Source organism: Xenopus laevis, chromosome 6L, assembly GCF_017654675.1.
Source record: "Xenopus laevis strain J_2021 chromosome 6L, Xenopus_laevis_v10.1, whole genome shotgun sequence".
NCBI lineage: Eukaryota > Metazoa > Chordata > Amphibia > Anura > Pipidae > Xenopus > Xenopus laevis.
In genome coordinates, this window is record NC_054381.1 from 138,328,661 (window position 1) to 138,355,424 (window position 26,764).

General features: G+C 39.1%; 1 protein-coding gene across 1 annotated transcript; it reads right to left on the minus strand.

Annotated features, from left to right (window-relative positions):
* Positions 1-3,649: 3,649 nt before the first annotated feature.
* On the minus strand, positions 3,650-26,697 carry ankrd46.L (ankyrin repeat domain 46 L homeolog). Its single transcript, XM_018268137.2, has 5 exons — positions 26,559-26,697; positions 21,937-22,004; positions 20,429-20,763; positions 16,547-16,780; positions 3,650-4,500 (listed from the first exon to the last, which is right to left on the minus strand). The coding sequence occupies exons 3-5, from the start codon at positions 20,737-20,739 to the stop codon at positions 4,284-4,286; spliced, it is 762 nt and encodes a 253-aa protein (XP_018123626.1). The 5' UTR covers positions 20,740-20,763; positions 21,937-22,004; positions 26,559-26,697; the 3' UTR covers positions 3,650-4,283.
* Between the last annotated feature and the right edge of the window lie 67 nt (positions 26,698-26,764).

Consider the following 26,764-nt stretch of genomic DNA (forward strand, 5'->3'; position numbering starts at 1 on the left):
TCCTATCCACAGCAGTAAATGAAGGGAGAATTTCACTGCATACAGTCAGGTTTCTTATAGAAATGGTACACATTTTTATATTAAAATATATTGGAGATAGGTTTCTTTTTCATTAAAGAAAGTATAAATTTTATTTTTTTGCCTTTACATGCCCTTTAAAACGCCATAAAATTTAAATTTTCGTTCCCAAAATGATGAAAAAAAAACAACAACAACCAGATATATTACCAGTGGCAGTGGGGCAGTTATCATTCCAAGTATTGGATCTATTATCCACATTGCTTGCGAACTGGTGCTTTTGAGGTTAATGGATCTCCATGCAATAACATGTAAAAAATCAATATACCCTATAGGATTGTGTTGCCACCAATATGGATTCATGCAGCTTAGTTGCCATTACGTACAGGTATGGGACCTGTTATTCAGAATGCTCTGGACCTGGTGTTTTCCAGATAACTGATCTTTCCATAATTAAGGATTAATTATATCTTAGTTGGGATCAAGTACAAGGTATTGTTTTATTATTACAGAGAAAAGGGAAATCATTGTTAAAAATTGGAATTATATGGATAAAATGGAGTCTATGGGAGACGGCCTTTCTGTATTCCGGAGCTTCTTGGATAATGGGTTTTCAAATAACAGATCCTATACTATACTATACTACTATCCTATACTGTTTTATTATTACAGATAATTATTTGCTTAAAGGAATTGTTCAGAGTAAAAATAAAAACTGGTAAATAGATAGGCTGTGCAAAATAAAAAATGTATCTAATATAGTTAGTTAGCCAAAAATTTAATGTATAAAGGCTGGAGTGAGTGGATGTCTAACATAATAGCCAGAACACTACTTCCTGCTTTGCAGCTCTCTTAATTTTCACTGATTGGTTACCAGGCAGTAACCAATCAGAGACTTGTGGGAGGGCCACATGCGCCAGAACTGCTGCTTTTGAATCTGAGCTGAATGCTGAGGATCAATTGCAAACACACTGAACAGTTATATCCATGTGTAAAGTCACTGACTAACTCAGAGTTAGAGAGCTGAAAAGCAGGAAGAAGTGTTCTGGTTATTATGTTACACATCCAGTCACTCCAGCCTTTATACATTACATTTTTGGCTAACCAACTATATTAGAAACATTTTTTATTTTGCACAGCCTATCTATTTACCCACTTTTGATTTTCACACTGAACTGTTCATTTAATATGGAGTTGTTGGGAGATGGCCTTCTCATAATTCAGAATTTTCTGGATAACAGATGCCATACATTTACTTTTGTTTTGCTATTTTTATATAGGTGTGTGACTTAACATTATTTGCAATGATAAGTTCTCTAAGGTCTTTCTCCAGTTTGGAGCACCATACAGCAATCTATTACATAAAAGGAGGAAATAATAAATAGTTTATACACATTAATTTATGAATTATTTTTAGTAAAATGAACTCTATTGAAAATGGCTTTCCCATATTTTAGAAGCTTTCTGGATAATGAATTCTATACCCATATACCATTTCTGTGCTCATTAAAACTTAGTAATCAGAGATGCCAGCTTGATAGAATTCTTTGAAAGAGGACTTTCTTTCATATACATAAATTTAGTGATTAAATTTAGCCTCTTTTCAGTTTACAGATATGAATGTATTTTTTGGGAACAGTAAGGTGCTAATACAGCGCTGCAAAATATTTTGGCAGTATATAAATACATGTTAATAATAATAATTGCCCCGCTGACAATGTATTTGTTTGCATTTCTTATCAGTTTAGGGCACAGGGGAATATTTTAAGGCAAGATGGACTGATTTTGATGGAAGAGGGCTTCCCCGAAAAATGAACTACCTGTATTATTTACTAGCAATGTGCATGTGCTTAGCCTCATGCTGACATGGAGAAAAGATCATTTCAGTTTCAAGCTTCCTTCTATTTTTGTCTTGGCTTCTTGATGGTCAGGGTATAGGGAAGCCTTTAAATACATTGTTAAAGCCTCACATTGTATCCACACAAACAGAGGAGGACATAAAAATGATTATTTTGTTTTGAGTGTTTACATTTCCTTTACGTGAGTTATTAAAGGGGTTTTTCATGTTTACATTAACGTCTAGTATGATTTAGAGAGTGATAATCGGAGACAATTTGCAATTGTTTTTTCTTTTTTCTATTATTTGTGTTTTTTGAGTTATTTAGCTTTTTATTCAGCTGCTCTTCAGTTTGCTATTTCAGTCCAATTTCCCCTAGCAACCATGCATTGATTTGAATAAGGAACTAGAATATGAATAGGAGAGGGCCTGAATAGAAAGGGGAGTAATTAAAGGGATACTGCCATGGGAAAGAAAAAATTCAAAACACATCAGTTAATAGTGCTCCTCCAGCAGAATTCTGCACTGAAATCCATTTCTCAAAATAGCAAACAGATTTTTTTATATCTAATTTTGAAATCTGATATGGGACTAGAACTTTTCGTGGTTTCCCAGCTGCCCCCAGTCATGTGACTTGTGCTTTGATAAACTTAAGTCACTCTGTACTGCAAGTTGGAGTGATATCACCCCCTCTCTTTTCACCCCAGCAGCCTAACAACAGAACATTGTGAAGGTAACCAGATATCAGCTGCCTAACACAAGATAACAGCTGCCTGGTAGATCTAAGAACAGCACTCAATAGTAAAATCCAGGTCCCACTGAGACACATTCAGTTACATTGAGTAGGAGAAACAACATCCTGCCAGAAAGCAGTTCCATCCTAAAGTGCTGGCTCTTTCTGAAAGCACATGACCAGGCAAAATGACCTGAGATGGCGCCTACACACCAATATTACAACTAAAAAAAATACACTTGCTGGTTCAGGAATTACATTTTATATTGTGAGTTAATTGTTTGCAGTGTAAACAGTGTAATTTAGAAATAAAAACGACATCATAAAAATCATGACAGAATCCCTTTAAAAGTAGCAATAACTTTGTAGCCTTACAGAGCACTTGTTTTTAGATGTGGTCAGTGACCCCTATTGGTGAGCTGGAAAGAGTCCCAAAGTAAATGGCAAATAATTCAAAAACTATATAAAAAAAAAAATCAAAGCCAAGTTACCTAGAATTGGCCATTCTATAACATACTAAAAGTTAACATAAATGTGAACCACCACTTTAAAGGGGACCCGTCACCCAAAAAAATGATTCCAAATCCTATTTTATCATGTTAGTCAAGCAAAATTAGCTTTAATTATGCTATATAAATTATTTCATTCAGTCTGCAAATCCCTAATTATTGCAAGCAGGCAGGAGCCATTTTGTGGACACTGTTATTAAGACAAGTCTTGCATCATCTCAGAATCTTGTTTATGCACCAGAATGGGGGACCTGATGTCCATCCCCATGCACTGGTTACACAATGAAATGGTAAAGAGAACTGGGGGAATGTGGGGAGAGCAGTGACATCTAGGAAGTGCTGAATTTAAAGTTAAGTAATTTCTTGCCCCGCCTCTATGCCTAAGGCATAGAGGAGGGGCAGACAATATTTGATTGACAGCTGAGATTTTTAAACAAGTTTACAACAGCTATGAATGCTTTAATAAAAAAAAGAATTTGGATTTAATGTTTAATTGGGAAATCTCTTTAATTATACAGCTTTTTATGTCTGGGTGACAGGTTCACTTTAAAGTCCTCATTCATTACATTCACTGGCACCCCCATCTTTCGTTTAAAGGAGACCCCTAGTAAGAATATGCCAACTAAACTTTCTTTCATGACAAAAAGACTTATGAAGGACACAATATCAACCTACAGCATCATCTAACCCAGAAATAAGTCTGTACGCTCCATTCTCCACCTTATAAAAGGCATTAACTTTAATAGTTACATTATTTACATACTATGAATGGCAACCGATTGAATACTCTTCATAAGCAACCATACAATTGCTGGAAATGGTGTGACGACAAAAAAAAAAAAAAAAAAAAAAAAAAAAGAGTCCAACCTATAGATAAATATCCATGAACACACACGTAGAAATAAGCATTTGCTTCGGCATTGCATATCATAAAAATTAAGGATTCTCTACTCTTCATAGATGGCCGGATAATCAGTCTTACAAAGCACTTCGCACGGAATCACAAGGAAGGGATGTCCCACTACATCTTTGAAGATCACGAAGACACATTCCATCCAAGATGATTCTGATCGGAATGCACAGAGTTCCAAGACCGGGCCAACAAGTGGTCTGAGATATATATATTTATGCAGCACAGACGACTGCATTTAAGGAAGCTGGGGGCATGAAAGGTTTCTACATCTCTCTAATGCACTAGTTCTGGCTGATTTTCCACAAAGGGCAGCACACCGCTAACATAGTAGGCTATACCCAGAGAAAGAAGAGCAATGACCAGGAGGAGGAGGAGAACTCTCCAGAAACCCAGGTCCTCCACAAATTCCTGCCAAGTTGTGCGGAAGCTAGAGAGGACCCCTTCACCCTGCTGTAAGTTTGGATTCAGGAGAGAGTGGCTTTCCATTGCACTGGAAGAAAAAGAGACATATTAAAATACACACTGTAATAAAACCCTGTCTTACAGGTCAGATATCAATACAAGGCCCTCAAGGTAAAAATCAACTTAAAATGAACTTATTGCAGGCAATTGAATTTTAAGACTGGAGGTTGTTCCCTCAAGGTCTTGAACTCTGTTTGTTCTACTCCTCTCCATTATGGAATTAAACTGTAACCAAATTTGGGTCTTCATACCCTAGCAACCAAGTGTTTATTTGAATCACAATTAAAGGAAAACTATACCCCCAAAATGAACACTTAAAGGGGTTGTTCACCTTTTAGATAACTTTCAGTATGATGAAGAGAGTGATATTCGGAGATAATTTGCAATTTTTTTAGTTTTAGGTTTTTGAGTTATTTAGCTTTTTATTCAGCAGCTCTTCAAGCAATCTGGTAACTAGGGCCCAAATTACCCTAGCAACCATGCATTGATTGGAATAAGAGACTGGGATATGAATAGGAGAGAGTCTGAATAGAAGGATCAGTAATAAAAAGGAAAATAACTATGAAAACTATAATTGAAAAGTTGCTTAGAATTGGTCGTTCTATAACATAATAAAAGTTACCTTAAAAGTGAACCACCCCTTTAAGCAACAGATAGTTTACATCAAATTAAGTGGTATATTAAAGAATCTTACCAAACTGGAATATATATTTAAGCAAATATTGCCCTTTTACATCTCTTGTCTTGAACCACCATTTTGTAATGGTCTGTGTGTTGCTCAGAGATCACCTGACCAGAAATACTACAACTCTAACTGTAACAGGAAGAAGTGTGGAAGCAAAAGACAGAACTCTGTTAATTGGCTCATGTGACCTAACAAGTATGGTTTGTTGGTATGTTTGTGTGCACCGTGAATTGTACGATCCCAGGGGGTGGCCCTTATTTTTTAAAATGGCAATTTTCTATTTAGGATTACCCAATGGCACATACTACTAGAAAAGTATATTATTATGAAAATGGTTTATTTACATGAAGCAGGGTTTTACATATGAGTTGTTTTATGCAATATCTTTTTATAGAGACCTACATTGTTTGGGGAGGTATGGTTTTCCTTTAAAATCCATCCATCTTTTTTTTCATGAATCATTTCATGAGTTATTAAAGGGGTGGTTCGCTTTTAAGTTAACTTTTAGTATGTTATAAAATGGCAAATTCTAAGCAACTTTTCAATTGGTCTTCATTATTTATTTTGTATAGTTTTCGTTTTATTATTATCTTCTTCTGGCTCTTTCCAGCTTTCAAATGGGGGGGGGGGGCACTGACCCCATCTAAAAACAAATGCTCTGTAAGGTTACACATTTATTGTTACTTTTTATTACTCATCTTTCTCTACAGGCCCTGGCCTATTCATATTCCAGTCACTTATTAAGTGCATTATTGCTAGGGAAATTTGGACCCTAGCAACCAGATTGCTGAAATTGTATACTGGAGAGCTGCTGAATATAAAGCTAAATAACGCAAAAACCACAAATACTAAAAAATGAAAACCAATTGCAAATTGTCTCAGAATATCCCTCTGTACATCATCAGTTAACTCAAAGGTGAATCTATAAAAACCTCTAATACAAAACTTCTCCAAGTAAGAGCAGTTGAGGTCACATAGAATTCAATGGGAGCTGCGTTGATCCTATTGGACTTTTTTTTTAACCATTCCGAGGTTTCGGATTTTCTTTTCACTAGTAATTGTCTGAATCGTCTTGAATTTTCAGATGTTTTAGATATATTTCGAATGTTTTAGCGAATCTCTCAGTGTTTTTTCCCCTGTTCGTACTTTTTATCTTTTAATAAATGTTCATGGCCTTCGTGGTTTTAGAGAAATAAGTGTTTAATCGTGGTGCCGCTAAAATTCAACCTTTAATAAACGGGCCTTTAAGTGTTAATATTTCTGTGAACGTCCCATTTAGCCTTGAACAGAGCATCAGCAGCCATTCATTTGAAATACATGAGAAAGTGAATTTGCTAGAGAGAGAGAGATATATATCTATTTGTAAGCCATATTACATTTGTTCAGAATGAATTTGTGCCAAGAAATACTGTGCAAATCAGCAGTTAAATGCAATGTAATTAAACTGTTTATCTTGAATTATGTGCAAATAGCATGCCGGTGCTTGCCCCTGTCCCCATGGCAAAATTCAGGTTTCATACTTGTTTTTATTGAAGCCAAGAGTAATATTCATTGGGCTGAGCATAAGGACACAAAATCAGATTCTGAAGTCGTCTGAAGTTTCCTCGTGAGGCAACTACCGGCGACTTCGAAAAAGTGCTCCGAGTGCCATCCCACTGGCGATTTTACATTCTAGCCGACGAGAAGGCAGATCGGGGAGATTAGTCGCCCCAAAGATGAGGAGATTTGTCGCCGGGCCGAATCTGCCGAAAAGTGGTAACTTAGTTTATTTGAAAGTGAATTGACGGGAGCCTTTTGCAACCACGGGTGAAAATCAATGAAAAAACGTAATCAGTAATCACTAAAAACATGAACAGGTATCATCTTAGAGACCTTTAACTAAACATGCTGTGTCTAGTCTTTAAACCCAACAGGATATAATATTAATTATATCTTAGTTGGGATCAAGTACAAGGTACGGTCTTCTTATTACAGGGAAAAATAAAATAATTTGTTAAAATTTTTTTTATTATTTTATTAAAATGTAGTCTATGGGAGATGACCTTCCCAAAATGTGGAGCTTTCTGGAGTTTTTGCATAACATTATCCTATATACCTGTAACATACCTGTATCCTATATGTAAATAAACTTCCTCTAAAAGACATGTTTTTGAGCAATTCCACCTGTCATTTTTAGGCTGGCTCTAAAGGTGCCCATACATGGGCAGATTTTAAAGGACAGTAACAGAAAAAATAAAAGTGTTTAAAAGTAATGAAAATATCATGTAGTGTTGTTGCCCTGCACTGGTAAAACTGATGTGTTTGCTTCAGAAACACTACTATAGTTCATATAAACAAGCTGCTGTGTAGCAATGGCAGAAATTGAAAAAAGTCTATAAAGTACAGAATAAATAGTGGATAACAGATAACACCATTATGTTCTACAGAGCTTACCTGCTGTGTAACCTGAGCCTTTACTCCTTTGAATGGCTGCCCTCATTGCTACACAGCAGCTTATTTATATAAACTATAGTAGTGTTTCTGAAGCAAACCCATCAGTTTTACAGTGCAGGGCAACACTGCATTATATTTGTATTACTTTAAAACACTTTAATTTTTTGATGTTACTGTTCCTTTAAGCTGCATGTTCAAATCCTTTAGACAGATTTGACAGCTTATCGGTATGTATGGGACCCTCCAAACGGACCTCTCCGACTGATATCTGGTCAAAAATCAGGGAGATCGGGCATGTTTGATTTTCCCATTCAATCTGGGACCGCATTGGCTAGTTGATGCAGTCCTCATCCTGGCGGTGCCTACTCCAATCATTGTAATCCGATCGTTTGGCCCTAGGGCTTAATCGAATATCGCCTGCCTTTAGGGTAAGGACATACTGTGAGATTCGGGGAGATTTAGTTGCCCGGTGACTAATCTCCTACTAGCGGCGCTTCGTTTTCCGGAGTCGTCTCACTTTGGAAACCGATGCGCCGCGAGTGCCATGTCGCAGGTGGAAGACACGGGGAAGCAGTTTGGGGAGATTAGTCGCCCCAAAGTAGAGGCGATTAGTCGCTGGGCAACTAAATCTCCCCGAATCTCTAGGTGTGACAATACCCTAAGTGGACATATTGGGGAAAAGATCTGCTCTTTTTGCAACCTCTCCAAACGAGCAGATCTTATAGTGTATGGCCAACGTAAGACAAGCCTTTGCCAAATATTGTTTCGCTTTTTTTGCAGTACCACTTTTCACCAGTTCCATCACAGCTCTGGGTTTCCATTACTATTAATAGAACAGTGCCAACATTCTGATTTACACTGCATTTAAAACACCATTGTGTGAAACAATTTTTTTTTTTTTATAAACTGAAGTCATGAATCTAATTTTGATTAATTCTTATTCAATAAATGGGAAGAATTTCAGAAATTATTTTGCCCCCACAAAAAAATGAATCCCCTTTAAACGGGATGTAACACCATGAAATGTTTTTACTCTATTACCATATGCACAAAATATCCTCTCTTATACCAAAACTGAGAAACTCATTGAAATAGGAGATACGTGTATTTAATCATGCAGTGCTGATATATGAAGAACTGTTGAAAGGATGAGCTGAAGGCCCTGTAGGAGGGGAGTGGGATGTTGAGAAAATAAAATAAAGGAGCCTTGATGTAGCTTTCTCTACCAATGCGGCAGAAAAAAGCCTGTGGTTAAACCAAGGAAGCTCAGTAGCATTAAGTGACCTTTCACAGATGTGGTGTGCCAACCTCCTACGTGTGAAATACTTTATTCTCAAATCTAGGACCAAAACACACCACTCATTTTGAGACTTTTAATAAGAGCACAGGCCATAATCTGCCCTAGTAACCACTCTCTGATTGGTACACTGAAATTTGTTTTATTGACCTGCAAATAACAGCTATGTTCTTTGCCATCAAAATGTATCATAGCAAATTTAATGGATAACTAAAGTTCAGCAAAGCATTAGACATGTTAAATCTTGTGGCCTTGGCCTTGTACAGAAGCCAAAAAAACACAACCGAGAGTAGAGGGTTTGCCTAATCCTGCTGCAGGTGGGGAGCTTATCATCAGAGGACTCATGTACCTACTGACTCATACAGTAGGCAATTTCTATCCTAAACCTTGCAAGATCATTTGTTGCCATTAAAGGAGAAGGAAAGCAACCAAGGTAGTTTATTGCCAATAGATTAGCTGCAATAGTTAAAGCTATAACACTATATTAATTCAGTAGAATGTTTTACCATACCCGAGTAAAAAGCTCTAGAAGCTCTCTCTGTTTGTTTAGGATAGTAGCTGCCATATTAGCTTGTTGTAACATCACTTCCTGCCTGAGTTTCTTCCTGCTCGCTCATACTCTGGGCTCAGATTACAGCAGGGAGGGGGAGAAGAGCAAACTGAGCATGCTCAAACCTGTGTCCTGGAGGTTTAAGATGAAAACAGAAAGTCTGATACAGAAGCCCATGAGTACACAATAGAAGGAAAGAAATGTGGTGTTTCTTTTGACAGAGGACTCAGAGCAGCATTACTTTGAGGGTTTACTGGTATATTTATATAGACCTTTCTGATAAAGCTTACTTCGTTTTAACCTTTCAGGGGTGGTTCACCTTTAAGTCAACTTTCAGTATATTATAGAATGGTCAATCCTTTTCAATTGGTCTTCATTATTTTTGTTAAAGGCATGCTCCCCTTTATATTAACTTTTATGATGTAGAGAGTGACCTGAGACAAATTGCAATTGGTTTTTATTTTTTTTAAAAACATTTTAAGGGGTTGTTCACCTTTTAATTAACGCTTAGTATGATGTAGAGAGTGATATTCTGAGACAATTTGTAATTAGCGATGAGTACATTTATTCACCAGCCATGGATTTGTGGCGAAATTTCGAATTTGGCCTTGTGCAAATTTTCACTAAACTGCGCCAAAAATTAGATGCGGAAAATTCACAGTGAAAAAAAGCCCATGAGAAAAAAACGCCCACTGACTTTAATGCTTTAGGACAAAAAATTTGCCATTAGAAAAAACGCCCATTGACTAATACATTAGGACAAAAAAGTCGACATAGTAAAAAAACCCATGACTTTAATGCATTTGGAGCGTGAAAATTTGCGTGCGTAAAAACACCCACTGACTTCACCGTTCCACTGAGTTTTTCGCAGTTTCGCAAATTTTTCAGCAAAGCGAAACGGCACAGATTAGCTCATCGCTATCTGTAATTAGTTTTCATTTTTCTTATTTGTGGCTTTTGAGTTATTTAGCTTTTTATTCAGCAGCTCTCCAGTTTGCAATTTCAGCAATCTGATTAGTAGGGTCCAAATTAACGTAGCAACCATGCATTGGTTTGAATAAGAGACTGGAATATGAATAGGAGAGGTCTGATTAGAAAGATGAGTGATAAAAAGTAACAATAACAATACATTTGTTGCCTTACAAACCATTTTTTTTCCAGATGGGGTCAGTGACCTCCATTTGAAAGCTGGAAAGAGTCAGAAGTAAACGATAAATAATCAAAATACTATCAAAAATAAATAATGAAGACCAAATGAAAGGTTGCTTAGAAATGGTCATTCTATAACATACTAAAAATTAGGGATGCACCGAATCCAGGATTCGGTTCGGGATTCGGCCAGTATTTGGCCTTTCTTTCAGCAGGATTCGGCCGAATCCTTTGCTCGGCCGAACCGAATCCAAATCCTAATTTGCATACGCAAATTAGGGGCGGGAGGGAAATCGTGTGACCTTTTTTCACAAAACAAGGAAGTAAAATGTTTTTCTCCTTCCCACCACTAATTTTCATTTGCAAATTAGGATTCGGTTCGGTATTTGGCCGAATCTTTCGCAAAGGATTCGGGGGTTCGGCCGAATCCAAAATAGTGGATTCAGTGCATCCCTACTAAAAATTAACTTACAGGAGAACCACCCCTGCAGATTTGCATATTCTTCAATTGATCACTGTAACACTAATCTCTAATGAAGAGGTAGTGCCCACCCACAAGCTAATATGTAACCATGCTTGCACCGGCAAAGGTCACTTTCACTATGAATATCAAGCGAGACTCATTTTCGGTTTACTTATCAGAGAAACTGTTACTCTTGTAATTAGTACAAAGGCTAGCACGTTACCTTTGCACCCCACAACTTAATGCAGACGGGGAAAAGAAAGTGTCTCCCCTATAATCATTCAATGTGGCCTGCACTTCTCCACCACTACTCAAGTGTTTGTTTCTTTTTTATTATAGAAAATATAAAATGATAATATCAAAACAAGCTGCCAGTTGTTGTCTAGCCACAAGTTTCAGCGTGTTACTTTCACAATAGGACCTATAAATGCTGCAAGTGTTCAAAGCAGGAATCAAGAAGGTAAAGATAAAGAATTAATTGCTTCACTTGCAAAGACCAGTACCTTAATAATAGTAATACAATGCAGGTTGAGATTTGTGCTAGCTTAAAGCTTCAGTTACAGGGGGCATACACAAATGTGCCTAATTAATTCTTATTTACAGGGCCTACTTTGTATTTCAGGTATGGGACCTGTTATCCAGAATGCTCGAGGACCTGGGGTTTTCTGGATCTCTATACTTTTTGTCTACTTAAAAATCATTTAAACTAGAGTCCTGCAGCGGGTCGGGTACCCACAAAAAAAGCAGGCAACCCTGCGGAATGAGGGGAGGATTTTCAGGTGCAGGTATAGAAGTAGGTCGGGTTGCGGGTCTCATCTAAATTTCTTATGTTATCTACTATTGTCTCTATTTTACTCCTTTTAAAGTTTTACAAAACTTGTTTCTGTCCCCGCCCACTTTTGATGATGTTCCGGTTTGCAGCAACATCACTTCCTGTTTGATGGTGGTCGGCGGGTTGCGGGTCGGGTTGTAGATAAGGCAGTTGCGGGTCCGGTAGTGGATCAAAGTGGGTAAATATGCGGGTTGCAGGTTTGGGTCCTAGAAATTGGTTCCCTGCGGGATTCTAATTTAAACATTAAATAAACCCAATAGGCTGGTTTTGCTTTTAGTAAGGATTAATTATATCTTAGTCTGGATCAAGTGCAAGCTACTGTTTTATTATTATAGAGAAAAAGAAAATCATTTTAAAAAATGTGAATTTTCATTTTAATGGAGCCTATGGGACATAGACTTTAGTAATTCAGAGCTTTCTGGATAACGGGTTTCCAGATAACAGATCCTATAACTAAACCTGTTATTGTAGTACAAATGGCCTAGCTCAAACAAGTTGGTGGCTGAAACAGGACTTGTTACTTAAAGGAGAAGCAAACCCAAAAGTAAAAATAAAAACCTACATAGACCCCCTTCCTCCTCCCCCCAGCCTTAGGGTAGAACTATGTGGCGATTTCAATGATTTGAAACGCTGCACCAAAACTCAGGCATCAAGTCGGATGCAACGGAAAATAAGGTAAGAAATACAGCAGCATCTGCATCCGACAGTCGCGTCAACACTACTGTCGGATGAACGCTGCAACACCATCCGACATTGCTTACCTTATTCTCTGTCCCATCCGATTCGACACCTGCGCTTTGGTGCAGTGCGTTGGATTCGCCAAAACCACATTGAAATCGCCCGTGTAGTTCTACCCTAAGTGTTACCCCGGGCAAATGCCCCTAACTTTTTACTTACCCCTCGGTGCAGATTCAGGGATCGGAGTTCCATCTTCAGATGCTTCAGTAATCTTTGGAATGAGACCGGCGCTTCGGCAATTTTCATGAGTTTCGATGCATGCGCAGTTGTAATGAATCAGAAAATTGCTCCAACTGCGCGTGCAACGATACGCCGGTCTCAACCCGAAGAGAAGAAGATGTTGCCCGTGAACTCTGATGTCTTAATCTGCACTGAGGGGTAAGTAAAAAGTTAGGGGGGTAGGGGTTAGGGCAGGGGTGTAGGGATTTTTTAACTTTTGGGTTTACTTCTCCTTTAAGCAAATGTAAACAAGGCAATGGGGTTTAATATAATAATCATAGGTCCTTTAATTATTTAACAGTAATAAATTCAGTTATAAATGTAAGACTATAATATAGTGAATAAAGTACCCCCTCTTGTAAAATAGAAGGATATTATAAGTAACCGAGGAGTTTCATGACCATATAAAAACACGAGGCTGAAGGCCGAGTGTTTTTATACAGGTCATGGAACTACGAGGTAACTTCTAATATCCTCATATTTTACAACTGGGGGTACTTTATTTATTATAATACACAAGTTTCAGTGAGTCATGTGACAGAAATGACATCAGAACTCACCGTTTATAACTGATGACATCAGAACTCACCGTTTATAAGGATATAATTTACAGGATATTTGTGGCTTTTGTGTATTAAATACATATATATTTTTGTGATGCACTCACAAAATATGATTGGGCTGTTAAGGTGCAGTCCTGCATGTGCACCTAAAAAAACCCAGTGAATACTGAGCAAGAGAGGCTATTTTTAAAACTGCATTAAAAAAAAATAGTGGAGCAGCAAATGGGGTTTTTCTCCTTTGACTTAATTTTTAGTATGATGTAGAGAGTGATATTTGCAATTGGTTTTGATTTTTTTATCATTTGTGTTTTTTGCGTTATTTCGCTTTTTATTCAGCAGCTCTCCAGTTGACAATCAGGTTGCTAGGGTCTAAATTACCCTAGCATCCATGCACTGATTTGAATAAGAGGCCTGAATTCGAAAAGAAGAGGAGCAGAATAGATTTCCCTTTAAATGAAAGTAAAACATTGAGATAATCAACTTCAGTTTGGAATGCAATGTTATTACTCAAAACAGCCCCCCCGAAAAGACCACGTATAGAACACATATGTTATCATTTGTCTGTCTGCACAGTTTACACAATCATCTCTCCAGAAATATATGAATATGCTAAACAACATTCTGATGCTTCTTTAATGCCAGAAAGCATGTTTTCTGTTGCTCTATTTCATTGAACTATTTTATAGCTAGCGCCAGTGTGTAGCAAGAGTTGCATTCTAATTACCCCTGTAAATCCCTGCCGCAAATACTGGACTGGATGGCCCAATACTTGACAACCATATTACATTATACAGGTGTGGGACCTGTTATCCAGAATGCTCGGGACCTGGGGTGTTCCGGATAATGGATCCATAATTTGGGTCTTTAAGAAAAATCAGGTAAACATTAAATAAACCCAATAGACTGGTTTTGCCCCCAATAAGAATTATATCTTAGTTGGGATCAAGTACAAGGTACTGTTTTATTATTACAGAGAAAAAGGAAATCATTTTTAAAAATTTGGATAATTTGGAAATTTAGTCTATGGGACTAATTTGGAGCTTTCTGAATAACGGGTTTCCAGATAACGGATCCCATACCTGTATGTAAATACTGAGCGCACACTGACACACTGGGGTTTATATAGTAAAACTGGGCAATCTTGCCCCAGTGCTGTAATCCATAACAACTAATAAACTTTCATCAATCAACAGCAGGTAGACTAATGTCAGTTAAAGGAGAAGGAAAGCTACAGAGGCATTTTATTGCCAATAGATAAGTTGCTATAGTGCAAGCTATAACACTATATTTAGTCTGTAGAATATTTTACCATACCTGAGTAAAAAGCTCTAGAAGCTCTCTCTCTCTCTCTCTGTGTTTAAGATAGCAGCTGCAGTATTAGCTTGGTGTGACATCACTTCCTGCCTGAGTCTCTACCTGCTCTGGGCTCAGATTACAGCAGAGAAGGGGGGGGAAGAAGAAGAGCATACTGAGCATGCTCAAGCCCTAGCCCTGGAGGTTTAAGCTGAAAGAAGAAAGTCTGATACAGAAGCCCATGTGTACACAATAGAAGGACAGAAATGCTGTGTTTCTTTTGACAGAGGACTCAGAGCAGCATTACAGGGTTTACTGGTATATGTAGGTGGACGTTTCTGAAAAAGCTTACTTAGTTTTAACCTTTCCTTCTCCTTTAAGGGAAACGTAAACCCACAAAACAAAAGAATGTAAATTGCTAGGATTGATCTACTAAGAACTTTGAAGCAACAGCCCCACCTGCTGGTCATTTAGGCCAACTTTTTCCTATGAAAAAGAGAATCTTGTGAGGTTACTTAGAACTGACCAGAGAAACAGCAATTGACCCTTCTCTGCTTGCTTACGTCATTTCCTAAGCAGAGCATCATCACAAACTGTTCCTTTTCTCACAAAGTTCCTTTTCAGCTGACCGTAGCCAGTCAGGCACAATGACCAACAGGCGGCAACCTGGTTTCATAAACATTAGCTGTCAAAAAACTGGCAATATCTTGAAAAATAAAAATATTTAAAAAAAATTAATGCACATTTCAAGTGCTTAGAAATGTACTGCAAGCACATGTACATTAATTTGCTTTGAGGGTTTACATTTATTAAATTGTGACTGGTCGCTATGGGTTACTAATTTGCCCGGTTTTAGTTAATAAGTGACTCCCATTGGCTACAAACTGAGAACCAATGTAAATAGTGGTTTAGTGGTTAATTAGTGATTTGTCTCCCTCTAATGTTGCAACTTTCTTTACCCTCACCCTGTCAAAGTGGCTACATCAAGCTGAAATAAGGGAAGTTACTAGATATTGCATAAAAACATGGTCAAGTTCAGGCACAGTTAATCATGAGATACTGTTAAAGGAACAGTAACACCAAAAAATTAAAGTGTGTTAAAGTAATGAAAATATGATGTACTGTTGCCGTGCACTGGTAAAACTGATCTGTTTGCTTCAGAAACACTACTTTAGTTCATATAAACAAGCTGCTGTATAGCAGTGGTGGAAACTGAAAAAAGACTACATGGTACAGGTTAAACAGTGGATAACAGATAACACCATTATGTTCTTCAGAGCTTATCTGCTGTGTAACCTGAGCCTTTTCTCCTTTGAATGGCTGCCCCCATTGCTACACAGCAGCTTATTTATATAAACAATAGTAGTGTTTCTGAAGCAAACGCATGTTTTACCAGTGCAGGGCAACCCTGCATTATATTTTTATTACTTTAAAAGACTTTCATTTTTTGATGTTCCTGTTCCTTTAAGTGGAACATTATTAACGTGTATTATTATTCTCTATACTGTGTTTAGCTAACAGATGCAATACCATATGCTACATCTCTCACCTGCTTATTTCTGATCTTGCCCACTCCCACACCTTGTGTCTCACTTCCTTCCCCTTTAGATTGTAAGCTCTTTTGCACAGGGCCTTCCTCACCTTTTGTACCGGTACTGGTCGTTATGTATGTAACTCTGTATGTTCTATGTATGTAATTCATGTGATTTCTTTGTATAAACACATTTATTTTTACATTGTTGCGCAATATGTTGGCGCTCTAAAATACATGTTAATAATAAATAATAGATACTACATAAAAGCACAGTCAAGTTCAGGCACAGTTAGTGAGATACTAATAAGTGGAACATACCAATCTTCCTCAGAGGTTCCTTCCGACAGGGTGTTGTGTCCTTTTTCCATTAGGAGCTCAGAGCATTGGATATACCTTTCGCTTTCCGCCATCTGCAAGATCTCCAGCTTGGAGTGAGAGCCCCTATTGAAGCCTTTGACTTCCTGCTCCTCCAGGGACTCCAGCATGCGGATCACTTCTTTGTTCACTCCCCTGCGCTTGGCTAGGATGAGTGGTGTGGCGCCTTGGTGATTGCTGTGGGAATTCAAAAGAAAGGCATTATTAGCAGTTTGTTGTAAATTAAAGAAATTATTCAGTATTAAAAATAAAAACTGAGTAAATAGATGTGCAAAATAAAAGATGTTTCCAATATAGTTAGTTAGCCAAAATGATATGTATAAAGGCTGAAGTGACTGGATGTCTAACATAATAGCCAGAACACTACTTCCTGCTTTTCAGCTCTCTTGGTTTCCACTGATTGGTTACCAGGCAGTAACCAATCAGTGTCTTGAGGGGGGGCACATGGGTCACATCTTTTGAATCTGAGCTGAATGCTGTGGATCAATTGCAAACTCACTGAACAGTTATGTCCCATGTGGACCTCCTTCAAGTCACTGACTAACTCAGTTTTTATTTGAAGACTGAACTGTTCCTTTAAAATATACGATCATCAGGCACATTAGCAAATCATTGCAAGAAATCAGGGGATTTATGATGGTGGGAAACAGAATCGACAAACAAGCGGAGGGATGCACATCCTCCACTTCTGCAAATCTGAGGTATACTTTATTAGGGATGCACCAAATCCAGGTTTCGGTTCGGGATTTGGCCTTTTTTTTAGCAGGATTTGGATTCGGTCGAAACCCTGTGCCTGGCCAAACCGAATACGAATTCTAATTTGCATATGTAAATTAGGGGAGGGAAATCATGTGACTTTTCGTCACAAAAGAATTTTTTTCCACTTTTTCCTTTCCTGCCCCTAATTTGCATATGCAAATGAAAATTAGGGTTCGGTTCGCTATTCGGCCAATCCTTCACCAAAGATTCGGGGATTCAGCCGAGTCCCAAATAGTGGATTTGGTGCATCCCTACCCTTTATACAGCTTACTGTATAGTACCTTTATAGGTTTAATATTTATCTGAGCATTTGTCATCTCAGATGTGCATTAAACTGCATGTGAAAATTAAAAAAAAAAATGGATATTTCTGAAATTAAAGGAAAAAAAATAATTTGAGTATATTTAACTGTAACCACCAAACCATCAGTGCAACCTTCCCCACCGCAAGTCTCTAACTGCATCAACCCCTTCATGTGCTGCATCTAATCACCATCATGGAACCTAAGAAACCAAGTGACAAGGCCAAGGCTCAGGTACAAGGGGCCAGTTTACTTGTGAGAAGTGGAGGTGCTCTGGTTGTAGAGGTGGCAGGGGGTGTTGTGCACTATGGGAAATAGTTAGGAAATACACAGAGAGATGCAGTGGCGTAACTAGATACAGCAAATTATTTTTCAGGCCCCCAAAATGTTTAGAGGTTGACTTGTTTCTCCAATGTTTATTGAAATTGTATATGAATTAGGGCCTCATAGGGCCCCTATACCTCCAGGGTCTGCTTCCTCTATAGTTACGCCCCTGGAGAGATTTTGACCCACTACAACTTTGTTTTTCTTTTTTAAAGGGGGTGGTTCAACTTTGAGGTAACTTTTAGTATATAGAATGTCCAATTCCTAGCAACTTCGCAATTGGTCTTCATTATTTTTTTTTTGAGTTACTTAACTTTTTTTCTCACCCTTTCCAGCTTTCAAATGGGGGTCATTGACCCGTCTTAAAAACAAAAGCTCTGTATGGCTACACATTTATTGTTGTTGCTCCTTTTTATTACTCATCTTTCTATTCAGGCCTCTCCTATTCATATTCCAGTTCATTTATATCGGTGCATGGTTGCTAGAATAATTTGGACCCTAGCAACCAGATTGCTGAAATTGAAAACTGTTGAGCTGCTGAATACAAAGCTAAAATACTAAAAACAAATCACAAATAATAAAAAATTAAAACCAATTGCAAGTTGTCTCAGAATATCATTCTCTACATCATATTAAAAGTTAATTTAAACAACCCCTTTATTTTAGGATTGTGTTTATACTAATGAATGTGATCTGAAGTGTCCACAATAGTAACAAACGATTCAAACCAGCACATGTGGCCCAGATATGAGCAAAAAAAGATGAAAGATACAAATCTTATTTCATAAATCTAATTAGAACTTATAAAGCTTTAAAACTCTGTTCAACTCAAGGTCCTATAACAAGGCACAGTATCACCTGCAAACATATGAGAGGCTGCTTATTATGTTTGGGAGGAGAACTACAGGCTGAGAGCTCTGGATCAACTTACGGATATCGTAGGCTTTTTTCTGGCCTTGCAGAGACACATGCTCAGATTCGGGGAGATTAGTCGCCCAGCGACAAATCGCCTCTTCTTCGGGCCAACTAATCTCCCCAAACTGCTTCCTGCTGGCTAGAATGTAAATCGCCGGCGGGATGGCAATCGATGCGATTCGTTTTCCGAAGTCGCCCCACAAGGAAACTTGTACGACTTCGGAAAACAAAGCACTCCAAGTGCCATCCCGCCGGCGATTTAGATTCTAGTCAGTGGGAGATTAGTCGCCCCGAAGAAGAGGCGATTTATCGCCGGGCGACTAAATCTCCCCAAATCTGAGTGTGTGTCTCTGCCCTTAAACATGTATTTAATCCAATTAACTGTCTTTCCTGAGGGAGAGAGAAAATCTCCCCATAGGAAGAATACACCTATAGTTACAGAAGGACTTGCCTGTGCAGGCTCACTCATATAAACAGCTGTATCTGTGTTATTACTTTGTAGGCTTTGCTCTTGAGACACAATTCAAAAGCCCAATAAAAGCTAATTATTCACCTTTTACACGCACACGGAAAGTTTTAGTACAAAGGTCTGTCTGTCACAACCAGTGACAGGTGGACAGGGGTGCTTTGGCCATTGTTATTCTCTACTGGAGAACAGTGGTACAGGTATGGGACCTGTTATACAGAATGCTGGAGACCTGGGGTTTTCTGGATCAGAGGTCTTTCTGTAATTGGGATCTCTAAATTGACTGAAAAAGTAGACATTAAATAAACCCAATAGGATAAGGATTAATTATATCTTAGTTTGGATCAAATACAAGGTACTGCTTTATGATTACAGAGAAAAGGGAAATCATTTAAAAAAAAAAAAAAAATATTTGATTATAATGGAGTCTATGGGAGATCACCTTCCAATAATTTGGCGCGGTCTGGATAACAGGTACTTGAAAAGCCTGTATGCCATTAGCCTAAAGTGACCTGGCCACGAAGGGTGGCCACTTGTCCCAATACTTTGAAGACCTGAGAGCCTAGGCCGGGCAGAAGGATTCGGCCGAATCCGAATCCTGCTGAAAAAGGCCGAATCCCGAACTGAATCCTGGATTTGGTGCATCCCTAATTTAATTACATAAATATTGCTTATCTGGAAGACCCCATGTTCCAAGTATTCCAGAAAATAGATCCCATACCTGTACTATCAACTTGAAATACACCGAATCCAGGATTGGGTTTGGCCTTTATCAGCAGAATTCGGATTCGGCAAAATCCAAGTGCCTGGCTGAACTGAATTCGAAACCAAAAAAATCACATGACTTTTCATTACACGAACATGGAAATCAACATTTTTTAATCAAGTGCTGCTTGTGTGGTTCTTTCTTCTAATTTTACCCTAATTTACATATCTAAATTAGGGTTTGAATTAGGCCAAATATTCCACAAAGGATTCGGCCGAATTCTAAAATAGAGGATTCGGTGCCTCCCTGCTATAAACCAACACTGTCTTATCATTATATAGACTACTCACTCACCAAATATCTATTTTCAGTCCATTGGAAACGAGGAACTGAATCGTATCCACGTGGCCACACAGATGAAGGGCCGTGTTGCCCTGATAATCAGTTGCCAGCAGATCAGCACCAAACTTATGAAGCAGCTGACAGATATCCACATTCCCACGGGCGGCAGCCAAGTGAAGACCCGTGCGGCCACGGCTGTCACGTATGTTTGGGTCAAAGCCGCTCTCCAGCAGGCGCTTGGAGTAGTTGAAATCCCCATCAATGCATGCTTGCAACAGAGGGACGTTGGTCTGGGAGGAGTCGTTCACAAAAACATAGGACATGGCTGTACCTTTTAGAAGCTCTGCCTGTAATTGAAATAAAAAAAGAGTAAGCATTGGATCCAATTCTGAAGAATGTGTACAACTGCGCTACTATTTGGGTATCATATAACCCCCGACTGGTTAAAGGGGTGGTTCACCTTCAAGTTAACTTTTAGCATGTTACAGAATGGCCAATTCTAAGAAAATTTTCAATTGGTCTTCATTGTTTATTTTTTACAGTTTTCTTCTGGCTCTCTGCAGCTTTCAACAAATCAACAAATGCTCTGAAAAGCTACAAATATATTGTTACTGCTACTTTTTATTACTCATCTTTCTAGTCAGGCCTCTCCTGTTCATATTCTAGTCTCTCATTTAAATCAATGCATGGCTGCTAGTATTATTTGGACCCTAGCAACCAGATTGCTGAAATTGCAAACCGGAAAGCTGCTGAATAAAAAGTTAAATAACGTAAAAACCACAAATAATAAAAAATAAAAACCAATTGCAAATTGTCTTAGAATATCACTCTCTACATCATACTAAAAGTTCATTTAAAGGTGAACAACCCCTTGAATCTCCACCCAACTACTTGAGCATTGTTGTACCTACGGACATTATATTATCCAAGTGTATGTCCAGAATGTACATTTCAGGGAAGATTTATTAAGGTTCGAATAGTAAATTCAAATTTGAATTTTCAAGTTGTATTTTTGGTCAAAACTCGAGTTGGGAATCATCCAAACTCGAATTCGAGATTTTTCATACCTTGACCCTGGGAACAACTCAAATTCGATAGTACGCCACTTAAAACCTGCCGAGTTCATGTAGAAGTCAATGGCAGAGGTCCAGTGACCCATTTGAAGATGTTAACAGCCTTCCTAACATTTTTTTTTTTTTGGAGAAAAAACTCAATTTGAGTTTAGTCTAATTCAATTCAAGTTTTCGGTTCGGTAATATTCGTTCGAGTTTTAGACTTTTAAATTTGTTCTTAAATAAGATACTATTGGAGTTTTGAGGTCATACAAAGTAAAACAAACTCTATAACTTGTGCTTTGATAAATATGCCCCTTAATTTGCATACTGATTGGTCAAATTCCCCACCCTATCTCATTCTTGAACCATAGATCCCAACAACTTCTTGACAGGCTTGGGCTGCATAAAATATTTATTTTCAATTCTGTTCCACCAGAGCAAAAGCTAGGAATGTGATTCCCTTACCTGTGATGATAAAAACAGAGTTCTGCTTGGTCCTGAGCGGGTCGGTAAAGTAGAATCTGCTTGGACACCTGACAGGAAAAATAAAAGGTTACTCAGACATCACATAGATCAGTGTTTTGCCTCTATCATTATGTCTGTGGAACCCAGGGATACTTCAGCTGCAGATAACAACAAATCCCCACTTAGAATGCTGGCAGCTGTAGTTTTAATATTTGACAGAATAGTAAAATATAGTGATGGGCGAATATGTCCTATTGCGAATTCTGACGTCGGCGTTAGTCAATGGGGGTACGAATAATGTTGGCATGTGAAGGTTTTGACGAGAGTGACTTTTCCGACGCGCGCCCAAAATTTTTTTGCTGCCAGCGAATTTTCGCTGCAGTTTTGTGCATTTATTCGCTGGCTGTGATACGTGGAAATTTGCCTCGAATTCGCGCCTGCCAAATTTATATGCCCATCACTAGTAAAATATATTAAAAATGCTCTGAGAATGATCAAACGAAACCAATACAAAAGAATTTACTGTTGCCATTGCCTGATACATTCCTTCAGCACATGGGCCTATACTGGCTGATATACTGATATACTGGTTGATATACTGATATACTGGCATACTGGCTGATATACTGATATACGGATATACTAGCGGATATACTGATATACGGATATAGTGGCTGATATACTTATATACAGATATACTGGCTGATATACTGGCTGATATACGGATATACTGGCTGATATACTCCATGTTTGTTTCCTGAATGGCCAACCAGCAGCTGCACCCATGGGTGCATGTAATTCCCATAAAATTGGATGGCTGAAGAAATAATCCACCAATATCTTTTCTCCTTCTTCTAACACTGTGAATTCACCCCTTCATATTTTACCTTTATTTTGTTATGTTGAAAACCCTTTACTTGGGACCAAGGGGCCCTTTTTGCCAGCAATTTACTGTTTATTAGAACGTTTTGCCAATTTAACAGCAATTTTTGCCAATTTAACAGTTGTGCCCCCCTCAACTCACTGATTGGTTAATGCATACCTCCCAACAACTTGGAAACAGAAAGAGGGACAAAAAGATTTGTGAATTTTTTTTGACTACACCCATTTTATGGCCACACACCCTAATTACCATGTCAGTTTTACAAAATTTGGTAGGTTATGAAAGTTTGAACACATTTCTATGGTTTTTATATGTTATTACAGTTTTGCTAATGAAGGTGAATTCTCTTCAGCACTTCCTCTGGCATGTCAGGGAGATTAGAAGGTAGTCTGCTATACAATGTGCCCCCATACAGCAGCCCTGTGTCACTGAAGGAAAGGATTTCTGAGTAACAGCAGCTGAGATATAAAATACAATTGCACAATCTCCCTGTGCCTCTCAATTACCATTCCCATTTCCTCACACAACTGGGACCAGGCTGCTAATTGCTCCCCAATAACCCACAAGTGCCCCATACACAAAGAAAGTCCTCATACAAAAATAAACAACACTAAAGGTGGCCATACACGGGCCGATAAAAGCTGCCGACAGACTGTGTCGGCAGTTTATTGGCCCGTGTATGGGGGCCCCCGACGGGCTTCCCCGATCGAGATCTGGCCGAAAGTCGGCCAGATCTCGATCGGATGGGGTTAAAAATCCCGTCGGATCGCGGCCGCATCTGTTCGTTGATGCGGTACCGCGATCCGACCGCCCATTTGCGAGCGCTAGGATCCGATCGTTGGGCCCTAGGGCCCACGATCGGATCAGCCCGATATTGCCCACCTCAAGGTGGGCATATCGGAGGGAGATCCGCTCGTTTGGCGACATCGCCAAACGAGCGGATCTATCCGTGTATGGCCACCTTAAGCTAGTAAAGTGATATAATCCCAAATAGCTTCTGAGACAGGAGTCAGTAAAGCCTGTCAGGGAACAGCAGCAGCCACTCACCTGCACTCACAATCAAATGTATATACAACGTGCCCTTCCAACCAAACCTGATAGTGACAGTATTACTGATATGCTCCTCCTATCCAGCGAGACATGCGAGGACAGAGGCTGAGACGCTCCAAGCACCACCCACACGCCGCACCGGAAGAAGTGTAGAGAGAACTCGGCACAAGTCGGAAAGACCCAACTCACTCAGTGAAAAACGCTGCGCAGAAAAAACCCAGAAGTAGCAAGATGCCGCTGCCCGTGCAGCAACAACAAGAACAGCCGGCACGGGTCTGCGGGACATCTTCACCACTATCCGGGACAGTGGGACAAGCAGAGAAAATCTGGACTGTGCCGTGTAATGCGGGACAGTTGGGAGGTATGGGTTAATGCCTGGTCACCAATCAGTGGAAACCAAGAGAGCTGAAAAGCAGGAAGTAGTGTTCTGGCTATTATGTTAGACATCCAGTCACTCCAGCCTTTATACATTACATTTTTGACTAACTAACTATATTAGAAACATTTTTTATTCTGCACAGCCTATCTATTTACCCAGTTTTTATTTTCACACTGAACTGTTCCTTTAATGTATACTGCAGGGCATGCTTGTAGCTGTCAAGTCTTGACCCGATCTGCGCTAAACTTATATATACAATTAGTGTGTTCTAGATGAACTGCGACTCTCCCCAGTGATACGAACAAGTTCAACAGAATATACACTACAGGTATGGGACCTGGGCTACAGAATGCTCGGGTCCTGGGATTTTTTGGATATGGATCTTTCTGTAATTTGGATCTTCATTCCTTAAATCTACTAGGAATTCATAAAAACATTAAAAAAAAACCAATAGACTGGTTTTACTTCCATTAAGGATTAATTATATCTTAGATGGGATCAAGTACAAGGTACTGTTTTATTACTACAAAGAACAAGGAAATCATTTTTAAACATTTTGATTATTTGGATAAAATGGAGTCTATGGGAGATGGGCATTCAATAATTTGGAGCTTTCTGGATAACGGGTTTCCAGATAACGGATTCCATACTAGGGATGCACCAAATCCAGGATTCGTTACGGGATTCGGCCTTTTTCAGCAGGAGACGGCCGAATCCTTCTGCCCGGCAGAACCGAATCCTGATTTGCATATGCAAATTAGGGGTGGAGAGGTAAATTGCGTGACTTTTTGTCACAAAACAAGAAATTAAAAAATGTGTTCCCTTTTCTACTCCTAATTTGCATATGCAAATTAGGATTCAGAATTCGGACGAATAAGGATTCGGAGGTTCGGCCGAATCCAAAATAGTGGATTCGGTGCATACCTATTCCATATGTGTATATACAAACTCCAACAATGTGTCATTTACCAGAATGTGTCTTTATATCAGAACACCACAGATTTTTAAAGGAGACATATAGGATAAATGGGAAAAAAAACCAACTATTTTTGGTGTTGCTTTTACATGGTGCTAAAAATTAATATTTTCTCTAAAAATAACCTCTTTATTAGAGCTCCCTATAGATGTTCACTGGTTCCTGTCTGTGTTTCAAATGAGGGGTGGGTGTGTCCTAACTGTCCCTGCCAGAAGCACAGTAGGACGGAGACGGCCAATCAAAGCCCTGCAGTCACACAAGCACAGACAGGCTTCAGTTCCCTATCAGGTCCTGCTAGCTTCTGATTGGTTCCTGTCCTACAGTGCAGTGAGCTGAGTAACACCGGCTCCCCTGCACAGCCTGGGAATTCAGGTAATGGAATTGAAGAGAGGGATTATTAAGGTTTTTGCAGAAATATTCAATAAATCAGCCTGAAACACTACTTTTTTTAAGCACAATTCTTCTATATCTAAATGAGTATAATGCACTGGTACGTTCTTATTTTTTACACAAAATGTCTCCTTGAATAAAAAATTGCCAGTTTTATTTAAACATTTACATGATATTTTCAGGGTGAACAGTTCACAGTACATTATTCTGAAATCCGCTACACACCGCGATTACACCGGACGGCATTTCTCTTAAAATGATCAGGGGTGGATAAAAACAATTGCACGGCTTTTACAATGTGGCTTTGCAGCACAGAGAACTTAGCGGCACTAATTCCCATCTGGGGCGATGCTGGCGACTGTCTCAGGGAAGGAGGAGAGGGATAAGCCCAGCGATAAAGATAAAGGTACCTAACATGCGGCCAATCAGGGCTGGACTAACAGAAACTAACAGAACAATGGGAAAACCTTAGACTCACCGGTATTGCTGGACTACAAATCCCAGAATATGATAGACTTTATATAAAGTTGTGATGCAGTAATATCTGACTACCCATTGCCTCCTGCAAGGAGAATATATATATATATTATTCAAGGATGAAGAAGCTGTAAAGCTGATGAACTACAACTCCCAGTGTGCTCAGCTGTGAACATTAGATACATTAGATACTTCTGACTGACGTCTGGCCAGTCTCTGTGCTGTAAAGTGTATGGGATACAATACAAAGCAATAGAGGTGAGACAGGGATGTGCTCACTGGAGTGACACCGCTATACAATACAACTGAATGCAGCTCATAATAAGGCCCAGGCCCCAAGCTGCTGCGCGTCTCTCCTAGCGCCTCCCATGGTTCTCATACACGGCCCCGCCGCTCACTACAGTCCCAGGCGCGCCCAGGCCCCGCTCATCCGCACGGAAACGACGCAACAGACGCTATTCACCCACCTCCCAAGGTGCCAGACCCAGGATTTCCCGGGAACTTCACAGAAGACACGATCCAGCCAACACCACAACAAATATCATTTGTTATTCTCAATATCAGTCGCCATCTGCTGGCCAATCACAGGCAACGCTAGACGGTAAAGGCGCTACTGACCCCTACTGGCAGGATATGGAACTGCAGGCGTCATAGGAACTAAGCTAAGTTGAAA

Excerpts from the sequence above, each read along its gene's own strand:
- ankrd46.L (XM_018268137.2), bottom strand. The coding sequence starts at position 20,739 with ATGTCCTATGTTTTTGTGAACGACTCCTCCCAGACCAACGTCCCTCTG. Across the intron at positions 16,781-20,428 it reads GGACTGAAAATAGATATTTG|CAATCACCAAGGCGCCACAC; the intron begins GTGAGTGAGTAG and ends GAATTCCCACAG. Across the intron at positions 4,501-16,546 it reads GGAACCTCTGAGGAAGATTG|TGCAATGGAAAGCCACTCTC; the intron begins GTATGTTCCACT and ends TTTTTCTTCCAG.